The sequence below is a fragment of the Podarcis bocagei genome (assembly GCF_964188305.1).
Source record: "Podarcis bocagei genome assembly, chromosome: 2".
Taxonomy (NCBI): domain Eukaryota; kingdom Metazoa; phylum Chordata; class Lepidosauria; order Squamata; family Lacertidae; genus Podarcis; species Podarcis bocagei.
This window is the reverse complement of record NC_138126.1, coordinates 11428814-11439909: the sequence shown is the minus strand read 5'-3', so window position 1 is coordinate 11439909 and position 11096 is coordinate 11428814. Positions and strand designations below refer to the sequence as shown.

General features: G+C 44.4%; 1 protein-coding gene across 1 annotated transcript; it reads right to left on the bottom strand.

Moving 5' to 3' along the window:
• On the bottom strand, positions 1-10992 carry LOC308580395 (uncharacterized protein). The gene is made up of 4 exons (XM_081181935.1): positions 10918-10992; positions 8375-9087; positions 5144-5222; positions 1-3596 (listed from the first exon to the last, which is right to left on the bottom strand). Exons 2-4 carry the CDS (start codon positions 9080-9082, stop codon positions 1651-1653), a joined length of 2733 nt encoding a protein of 910 aa, XP_081038061.1. The 5' UTR covers positions 9083-9087; positions 10918-10992; the 3' UTR covers positions 1-1650.
• Between the last annotated feature and the right edge of the window lie 104 nt (positions 10993-11096).

Sequence of the window (11096 nt, the reverse complement as noted above, 5' to 3'; positions counted from 1 at the left end):
TATTGTTTCTCAATGTTTATTGGAAGCTTGTAAAGCAAGAGATCAGCAACTTAAGGAGCTGAACAGACAAATAAAGAGTGCGTCAGAAAATGCATTTTACAAAGAATAAATTGTACTGGGGGAAACATATGCAGCGGCTGCAAAGCAGGTTAACTCCAATCAAAGTCACAGAAACACTAACTCTATGTACGCCAACCTCGTTTGGTGACTGATTTGAACATTTAGAGCACGTATTATCAATGTATGTGTAAATTAAGATGGATGCACTGATGTTTATTGTGCTGTGCATGTGAGCTAATTATCTGACTCCCTCCCTCCCTCTTTTCTTTAAACAAATTTGTATATAAAAAAGGGGTGTGAGTTTTTGGATCTGAGTTTTTTCTACTCTATAACAGTTTGATAGCCCATATAAGTATTGGAAACTAGGTCCCTTAAGAAACTGGGTTCTTACACTGTGTAATTAGCATTTCCATATTCATTAATTTCCATATTAGCCTGCATTTCATGACGGGGGGGGGGGTGTCCCAAAATGGAGAATTTGGTGTATATTATACCAGGAGTGCCTGATATTTTCTTTTTTTAATTGTTGGCCGGATTTTAATTATGAAGGTATTTATTATGCTAGATATAGTTCCTTTCTCAATTGACAGATTGATGACACTTATAAAAAGAGAGGATGATAAATGCCTGGGATGAATTAAGGGTCCACACATTCAGTTTTTCAATCCAAAATTTAAAGGTACATTTTAGGAAAGGGTCGTAAATTCTCTAGTGGAGATAAATGAATTTGCTCTAATTTTGTTTAAAGGTATTTAGTTGTTTTTCCATTTCAATCCATTGTTTTTTGTCGTCATCACCGCAACTGATAATTTTGAAAGGCCTTACAAATGCTGTAGATAACTTTGGCTGTAAATCTTGATTCCCTCCCCCCCCCCCATATAAATGAATTGAATAAATTCTGCCACAAGTTTAGCTTTCGGAATTTCAGTGAGCAGAACTTTAAATTGATATGAATTTGGGTCTAACAATTTTATGGCAGCTACTCTTCCTAGCCGTGCCATACTGAAAAAAAATTCCCACTACCACTCCCAACATTACTTAACATTTATTAAAAAAATGATTTCAAAAATCATTTTGAGACGTTTTTAGGGATAAGCACTCCTATGACACTGTTGTTTACTGAAAGTGGTACCAAATGAGTTACTTTTTTGTTGTTCTCTGGAAAGTCCAAAACATTGCTGATTTTTCAATAATTTGCTTAACCACATTGTTAGCATATAATCAAGGCACCACACCTAAGAATTTCCCTCTCGTATTTTGATGCTTTGAAAGTTACAAATTTGTTATCAAAAGCTTACTCTAAAGAGAGAAGGAATTTTATGTTACTTTATGTAACAGACTAAACTCAACGTTTGTGGATTGGGTCAGAAACTGACCTGTCCTTAATAAAACCTACCAGGTCTAAATGAATACATTTTGGAACTATACTACAGTCTTTTTACCAATAGGCTAGTAAACAAGTTGGCATTTTGTCTGATTAAACTAAACAAATCGAAATGAGCCAGCCAGAAGATTTCGAAGTCAGCAGTGGGGGGGAGGCCTTTTCTGTGGTGATCCCCCGTTAAGTTGCTCAGACTCATTCTCGAAGGCCTACAATTCAGAGTGAGACGTCTTGTGTTTCGCAAGGCTGGCCCTGCAAAAAAAACTCTCCTCACATTCGGAGCATTTGTAAAACTTCTTTCCCATCCAGATTTTCTGGTGTCTTGCGAGGCGTGACACTCGATCAAAGCCTTTCCCGCAGTCGGGGCATTTGTGCCTCTTCTCTGTGTGGATTCTCTGGTGTCTCATGAGGTGCGATGCTCGACCAAAACTTTTCCCGCAGTCGGCGCAGCTGTGGCGGCTCTTCTCGGTGTGGATCTCTTGACGTCTCATTAGGTGTGACGTCTTGCTGAATGTTTGCCCATGCTCAGGTTGTGGGGAGGTCCCCCTTTGCACATCAGGGACCAATTTCATTCCCCCATGACAGTTTCTCCTATGCCAAGCAAGATACGAATTCCATCTGAAACACTTTCCACAATCGGGGCACTTGAAGGGTTTCTCTCCAGTGTGGGTGCGCTGATGTCTTATTAGTTGCGATATCCACCTGCACTCTAGCCCACACTCGGGACACGGGCATGATTTCCCTTGTCCGCTGGATACTTTGTGCGAAAGGGGGACCACTTTCTGTCCCTGGTGAGCCTTCTGCCTATGACGGGAAAGAGACGAACCCCACATGAAACACTCCCCGCAATCGGTACACTGATAGGGTTTCTCTCCAGTGTGAATCCGCTGATGTGCTTTTAGCACTGATGAGTGGGAGCATATTTTCCCGCACTCCGGGCATGGGTGACCTTTCTCCTGCCCACCAGGTATGTTGTTCTGGAGGGGGGAAGATTTCATTTCCTGATGCATCTCCTTTCTGTGACTGGCAAGACAGGAGCTCCGTGAGAAACACTTGCCACAGTCAGCGCATTTGTAGATCCCCTCTCCAGTGCCGAGGCAATGTCTTAGGAGGTGCGAAGCCTTGCTGAACCTTCTTCCACACTCACAGCATCGGGAGGGTCGCGTGCTGGGTAGTTTTTTCAGAAGAGGGACCAGTCTCTTTCCCCGGTGAATCCGTTTTCTATGACAGTCAAGAGATGAGCTTTGGGTGAAGCACATCCCACAATCAGCACTTTTATATTTATAAGGTTTCTCTCCAGTGTGAACAACTTGGCGTCTTATTAGGCGCGATGGCCTGTCAAACGTCTTCGCACTCTCAGGGCACGGGTAGGATCTCCCTTGTCCACTAGATTCTTTTGGCAGGGGGAGGGTCAATTTCTTTCGCTGGCGACACACCTTCCCATGGCGAATATAACCTGACTGCCACATGAAACACTCTCCGCAATCCATACACCGATAGGGTTTCTCTCCAGTGTGGAGACGTTTGTGTATTTTCAGCTGTGATGGCTTGAAGAATGTTTTCCCGCACTCGGGGCATGTGTGGTATCCCTTCTGCCCACCAAATACATTTTTCCGCAGGGTGGCAGATTTCATTTCCTGATGCACCTCCTTTCTGTGGCTGTCAAGAGATGAGCTCTGTGAGAAACTCTCTCCACAATCTGTGCATTTATAGGGTTCCTCTCCAGTGTGGTCTCTTCCAAGATTTTTAAGGGGCTTCTCAGCCGAATGCAATATCAGGTGTTTTCTCAGGTGCGTTGGGCAACTAAAGGTTTTCTCACAGTGGGAACATTTGTGCAGTTTCCCCCGAGTGCGCGAGGCCTTCCCACTTCTCTTGCCATTGATGGTTCCCTGGTAGATCACAGTTACACTTGCTTCCCTGCCAACCTTCTCACAAAGAACAGATCTTTGCTCATCTTTCCTCAGGTAGATCACCTGCTGCCGTTCCGCTCTGAGACTATTCTCCAAGACGTCTCCCTCCTTCCAATACTGGGGTCTGTTGTCCTTGGCTTTCTCTGCCGACACACCCCATGGCCCCATCTCAGGTGAATGGTTCTCTTGCCCATTCTCTTCAGGCAGATAATTCTCGCTTCCATCTTCCTGCACTGTCCCAAGATCTGTTGAAATGACAAAGAGTTCTCCTGTTAAGCGTTTACATGGACCAAGAGAATGATGAAGGGCACATTTTCTGTCTACCTAAGTCTTGCCAGAAACTAATAATAATAATAATAATAATAATAATAATAATAATAATAATAATAATTTATACCCCGCCCATCTGGCTGGGCTTCCCCAGCCACTCTGGGCGGCTTCCAAAAAAAAAATATTAAAACACTGCAATACATCAAACATTAAAAGCTTCCCTAAACAGGGCTGCCTTCAGATGTCTTCTAAAAGTCTGGTAGTTGTTTTTCTCTTTGACATCTAGTGGGAGGGCATTCCACAGGGAGGGCACCACTACCGAGAAGGCCCCCTGCCTGGTTCCCTGTAACTTGGCTTGTCGCAGCGAGGGAACCACCAGAAGGCCCTCGGTGCTGGACCTCAGTGTCCAGGTAGAACGATGGGGGTGGAGACGCTCCTTCAGATATACTGGACCGAGGCCGTTTAGGGCTTTAAAGGTCAGCACCAACACTTTCAATTGTGCTCGGAAACGTACTGGGAGCCAATGTAGGTAACAGTAAATAATTACTAACTCTCATCTTTGTAGTTTTATCTACAGTCATACCTCGTTACGTTTGCTTCAGGTTAAATCTTTTCAGGTTGCATTCTGTGGTGACCTGGAAGTACCGGAAAGGGTTACTTCTGTGTTTTGCCACTCGCGCATGCACAGACGCTCAAAATGACATCACACGCATGCACAGAAGCGGCAAATCGCGACCCACGCAGACACAGGTTGCGTTCTGCTCATGTTGCGAATGGGCCTCCGGAACAGATCCCGTTCGCAACCAGAGGTACCACTGTATTTTGACTATTGGCCTTTGACAAATTTCATGGTTACGTTTTGATTCTATAAGCTTTGACCTGAATAGAAAGGTCAGATTGTTATTGTACTTTCTTTGCAACAGGGTGGATTTGATTTAAATCATTAGTCAGTAAGAATTAATTTAAATCTCCCCCCCCCTTTTTTTTTACAGAAAGACTCATTCTTGCTCGTATAATCTTAATATTTACAACCAGATGAAGATTTCATTTTTGGAACAATAAATTTTCAGAGTAGTTTTTACAGTTATATCAAAAATTACAGATTTGGTTATACTATTAGAAATACATAAATCCGATTTAAAATTTAAAAATCCAATTCTTTTGATTTTTTTTAAAAACATTGATTTTTATGCATCACGCTTTGCAGTTTTATCTGTTTTGAATGTATCTTTACACTGGATCAAAACTGTATTTCATCTACTTAAGATATTTAGAAGTGTTTCAGATTTTTTTAAAAAAGATTCTTACCCAACTTAGTTTGATTTTGTTGGCTGGTGGATAGCATTATCCAAGTTGTGCCTGCTAACCTCTGTAACCATTTCCTTCTATTTCTAACGATCAGGCTGAGCGTGCCATTCCGCTGCAGCCAAAACAGCCACATACAAAGAGGAACGTATCCACAGCCTTGTGGGGGAAAGCCCAAACGCTTGCAGAAAGAAACTCTGGTTGAAGGAATTCTTACCAATGTCAGTGTCATCCTCCCATGATTCACTCTCTGTCTCCTGAAGATTCACAGATCCTTCCTCTGGGAGCGCAGCCACCTACAAGAATAATGCAAAACCCATCAGGCAGGGGGGTCGTGTCTTAACAGAACCATTCCCTTTGATCATTTAGCACCTATTAGAGATATTTGCACAGTATGGAAATGTAACATGGTTCATTTTCAGTGGAGGAAACTGAAATGTAAAAGTCGCTTAAATAAACCTGCTAAATCACCTGTAAAAGCTGCTTAAATAAACCTGCTAAATCACCAATTTAGGATTTTTTCCTGGGGAATCCAGCGGAAGTTTTCTGGAAAATCTACATAACTTTTCTGTTTTGGCAGGCTGACATGTGATTTGGTTCCATCTTTTTGTTGTTGTTGTACACCAGCTTTACATTTGTGTGTGATGCTGTTTATAGATGTTTTAAATAGGTATTTTAATCTTACTGCTTTAACATTGGTGTGTTTACTACCCTGAGCTCTTCTAGGAAGAAGCGCAGGTGGCAGAGTATAAACATTTGTGGAAATTGGGGTAAAAATGTATGAGATTTTTAAAAAGTCATCTCCAGTGATGTGGATTTGCTGGGAAAAAATCTGCTGCCCTGTGGGTTCAAAATAGCAAATTTATTTAAGTTACCTTTAAATTTTAGCTTTGTTCACTAATCAAAAATACATCGGGGAGGTCCACCCTCACCACAATGCACTGATCCAATGTTCTCCCTGTCACAACCCTGTGAGGGAGCACAGGCTACAAGAGAGCAAGACGGCAACTGAGCTAAATGGGAATTTGAACTCAGGTCTTCTCACTCCCACGCTAACCACACTGTCTCTCTGACATTTTTTTAAGCTGACTGAACCAGCACCAGGTGAGATCATTCCCAGCACCAAGGTGCAGCTTCAGGATACAGTCGCACCTTGGTTCTCGAGCAGAATCCATTCCGGAAGTCCGTTCGATTTCCAAAATGTTTGAAAACCAAGGTGCAGCTTCCAATTGGCTGCAGGAAGCTCCTGCAGCCAATCATAAGCCGCGGAAGACGTTTGGCTTCCACAAATACAGACATGCCTCATGTTACGTTTGCTTCAGGTTGAGTGTTTTCAGGTTGCGTCCTGGGGCGACCCGGAAGTATCAGAAAGGGTTACTTGCTGCTTTCGCCGCTCACGCATGTGAAGACCCGCAAAATGATGTCACGCGCATGCCCAGAAGCGGCGAATCGCGACCCACGCAGACACGGGTTGCGTTCCTTTCAGGTGGCGAACGGGCCTCCGGAATGGATCCCGTTCGCAACCAGAGGTACCACTGTAGTTCGCAACCTGCAACACTCACTTCCAGGTTTGCGGCGTTTGGGAGCCAAAATGTTTGAGAACTGAGCTGTTCAAAAACTAAGGTGCAATTGTACAACAAAGGCTGTAGAGCGAAAGTGCCCATTCCCAGACCACCACCACCCCAAATTCTGAGGGTGGTGGAGCTACCAAGAGGCCTTCTCTCCTTATCTTAACACCCGGGGAGGTCTGTAGGAAAAGAGGTGGTCTTTCAAATATTTGAGACCCGCGTTATTTCTATCCCCTCCATGATATTCTTTATTAGATTTTTAATTACATACTATATATACACATATTACATTTATACTTGCTCCTAACAGCTGACTTCCCTCCTTCCTGCTTCCAGCTTTTTTATATCGTCTCTAACTTTTTCGCATTGTCTTTACCCATTTTGTATATTGTTCTTCTTCCATCTTTATCCATACAGTGTCTGTATACAAATAAATCTTTCTCTATGTACAAAACTTGTTGTCTGTCTATGTTCATTTACAAATACTGTTAATTACCTTGTTTACATTTTATGTTTTAGTTCATATTATCATTAATGTCCAATAAAATTTCTTTTTATTTTCCCATTATGAGGTTTATAAAGAAGCTACCTTCTTTCACCCCACACTTCCAGCAATTCTTTTCTCCTGTTTTATACATCTTTGTCAATTTAATTGGTGTGTGGTACCATCTATACATCATTTTTAACAGATTTTCCTTTAACAAGATCCGAGTTACCGTATTTTTCGCTCGATAACACGCACCCGACCATAACACGCATGTAGTTTTTAGAGGAGGAAAACAAGAAAAAAATATTCTAAACGAAACAGTGGATGTATGATTTTTGTGGTTCATGCTGTGGCCACAGACATGTGATCTGACAGTGTGTTTGGGGTAGCCCAATGCAAAAATCCTGAGGATCCATCTGGATCCATGTTTGTAACCATGTTTTTGCACCACTGCAGCCCCAGGTAACAGTGGGTGCGTGACTTTTTTGGTACAAACTGTAGCCATGGACATGCTATGTGATCTGATGGTGAATTTGGGGTGACCCAGTGCAAAAATCCTGAGGATCCATGTGGATCTGTGCTTTGTAACCACGTTTTAAGTGGGGAGGGAAGGAAAAGCACTCAAGGGACAAGGAGCACGCATGGAGCAGGCTCTGCTTCTCTCCCCCCCCCCCCTTAGCAAGCTGAAAAACTTTGCTGAAGGGACAGAGAGCCTGCTTGTTTTAAAGGAGCCTACCGGACAGGAGCTGCTTACACGAGTGTAAGCGGCTCCTGTCCGGTAGGCTCCTTTAAAGCAAGCAGATTCTGCTTCTCTCCCTCCTCCCCCCCCCCACCCTTAGCGAGCTGAAAAGCAAAGCGGGAGGAGACTGAAAATCTTGCCTGCTATTTCCAGCAAAGCGGGAGGAGAGAGATACAGAGAGCCAGCTTGCTTTAAAGGAGCCAACCGGACAGGAGTGTAAGCGGCTCCTCTCCCACTTTAGCGAGCTGAAAATCTTTCCTGCTATTTCCAGCAAACCGGGAGAAGAGCTGCTGAGTGGGGAGGAGGGAGAGAAGCAGAACCTGCTTGCTTTAAAGGAGCCAACTGGACAGGAGCCGCTTACACTCGTGTAAGCGGCTCCTCTCCCCTCTCGCTTTGCTCCTTTAAAGAAGCAGGCACTCTGTCCCTCTCTCCTCCCCATTCAGCGGCTCTTCTCCCGCTGGAAACCACGGAGGAGGGAAGCATTCGCTCCGTAACACGCATAGACATTTCCCCTTACTTTCTAGGAGGAAAAAAACGCGTGTTATGGAGCGAAAACTACGGTATTTCTAAGCGCTATGGAAATTGTCCACTTGGGAGTTAAGGCCCGTTTTAAAGGCAGAGACCGATTTTGTCCTCGATTCAGCTCTCTCTTACCTGCTCTTCTCTTCTCTCGGGCACCAGGTGCCTGATCAGGAAATCCTCGGCCAGGGACACGGCATGGGTGCTGCTCTCGAGGGAGTGCTCCTTCATCCAGCTCTGCATCTCTGGCGGCAGGACAGCCAGGAACTGCTCCAGGATCAGCAGCTCCAGAATCTCCTCCTTGGAGTGCCTCTCGACTTTCAGCCACCGGTAGCAAAGCTCCTGCAGGCGGGTGTAGGCGCCTCTGGGCCCTTCGGCCTCCTGGTAGTTGAAACACCGGAAGTGCTGGCGGTGCTTCTCCCTGCTCATGGTGTCTCCTTGCAAAATGGCGGCCTTTACCTTCCCATAATCCTCTCTGTCTGGGCCCTCCAGGCTTTTAAAAGCCTGCTCGGCTTCGCCACCCAGCGCAGGCAGGAGCCGGGCTGCCCACTCTTCCTTGGGCCACCGGTAGGCTTCAGCCACTTGCTCGAAGGAGGCCAGGAAGGTCGGAGCATCGTCCCACGGGGTGGGTTCCTGCGGGGCTCCCGAGGGAGGAAGCTCCACTGTATTCAAGTACTGTTGCCACTGTGTTTCCCATAGCTGGGTTGAATTCTCTTGAGGTTCCTCCTTCACATCAAGCCAATCTCCCGAGCTTCCGAGGGAATACAATGCTTCAAAAGACTGACTTCCTCCTCCATCATCCATCATCGGCTTGCAATCCACGCCCTCTTGTTCAACCATCATTGGATCTAAGAAAATAAACACAGCAGCACCAATGAGATCCATCCACCATCTCAAATCCCAGAGTGGCATTTCAGATGCCACAGGGAAGGCAACACCAGTGTCAGAAACTCGATATATAAGCTAGGTGTCAAATGGCTCCTCAAACAAAGGTTACAAAAAACTTGAGATTTTTTGGTTTTTTTAAACAGTTAAACATTTTTTTCCCAATAGATGTACAGTGGTACCTCCGTAACGTAATTTTGGGTTGCGAACGCGGCAAACACTTCCAGGTTTCTCTGCGCGCGCATCTGCAAAAACACTCTGCGCACTGCATGTATGCTCAGAAGCGCTCTATTGTGCCATGCACGTGCGCAGAAGCGGCGCCTCTGGATACGGACTTTTCAGGGTAAGTATGGACCCCTGGGGCGAATTAAGTTCGTATCCAGATGGTGCACTGTATTTATTTGTAAACAGCAGATCAACAACTCAGCATGGCAGTTAGAACTTGCTATTTGGGTAAAGCTAAAGTTTCAACTAGTCGCCACTAAACTTTGTTGATTTTTTAAAAATACAATGGTACCTCGGGTTAAGAACTTAATTCGTTCTGGAGGTCCATTCTTAACCTGAAACTGTTCTTAACCTGAAGCACCACTTTAGCTAATGGGGCCTCCTGCTGCCGCCATGCAATTTCTGTTCTCATCCTGAAGCAAAGTTCTTAACCCAAGGTACTATTTCTGGGTTAGCGGAGTCTGTAACCTGAAGCGTCTGTAACCCGAGGTACCACTGTAATTTTTATTGAGTTTTACATTTTTATCAATGACATATTCTTATATAAAAAAGAAAATAATAATAATACAATGTTTAAACATTTTTGAGTTTGAGTATCATAGGCAAGTAACAAAATTTTAGTGGCGATTAAATGTTTGCTTTCACGGGGACTGAAAATTCTAAACACATAGCCCCACTGAACTCAACAAGATTAATTCAATTAATAATAATATAAATAATAAAAATAAAAACTGCCAAGTAAACACTGAATTGTAGATACAGGAATCTGCCAAGGAATCTTTTTTTTGGGGGGGGGAATGCGCTTTTAGAACAGCCCCCCACCAACTGAACACCCTCCAGATAGGCAACTTAATAGACATGATTAACTTAATGGGCCCACCCTGAGTAGGGCCCATAATTTATTATTACCTGCCCTCCACTCCAAGGTCACAGGACAGGTTACAACAATTACAACAGAACGGGAAAAAAACAGTTTAAAATAAGTTAAAAGTCACAGAGAGAAGAGACTTAAAAAATCTACATGCCAGGATACAAGCTAACATTAACGTGGGACGCTTCCCAGCTCCTTTGGGAAATGGAAAACACGACATCCCAAATCTAGACCCAATCGATTTAGGAAACCAAAAAGGGGAATCCTTTTAGGATCAGTTTAGGAATAGAGGAGATCTCCCCAGTCGATATGGCGGGGGGTAAACATCCCCCCCCCCGTTTCTAAATTTCGAGCCCAATTCTCTACATGTCCGCTCAGAGGCGAGCCCACAAAGTTCAATGGGGGCTTATTCCCAGAGAAGCGGGTACAGGATTATAACCTGCAACCCTTACTTGGGAAGGATCCCCATTGAATCCAACGGGGCCTTACTTCTGGGTAAACACGTGGCAGCAATCTTAAGCAGCCTCTCTAGGGAGCCAGCCCCGTTGAATTCAGTGGGGCTTTGCTGGCAAACAGGATCAGATACCTGCTCACCTCTCTCTTATTCTTATTATTGCGAGAAATTCTTATTTTATTGCTGTTACTAATAATATTAATAATTATTACTACGGAACTATCCTCTCTGCAACTCACCTACCGGGTCGCAACCGCTCTTCCCGCGCACTCTGCAACTGGCAATATCGCTCCCGGAAACGGAGCTCAACGCTCTGCCCCGGCGCGAAACCGGAAACCGGAAAAGTGGGCGACCCCAACTCTATGACCTTTATGGTTTGGGGCCACTCTAGGACTCTGCTGATTGCAAGTTGCCCGCTTTTT

Excerpts from the sequence above, each read along its gene's own strand:
- LOC308580395 (XM_081181935.1), bottom strand. The coding sequence starts at position 9,082 with ATGATGGTTGAACAAGAGGGCGTGGATTGCAAGCCGATGATGGATGAT. Across the intron at positions 5,223-8,374 it reads CCGAGAGAAGAGAAGAGCAG|GTGGCTGCGCTCCCAGAGGA; the intron begins GTAAGAGAGAGC and ends TTATTCTTGTAG. Across the intron at positions 3,597-5,143 it reads GGAGGATGACACTGACATTG|ATCTTGGGACAGTGCAGGAA; the intron begins GTAAGAATTCCT and ends TCATTTCAACAG.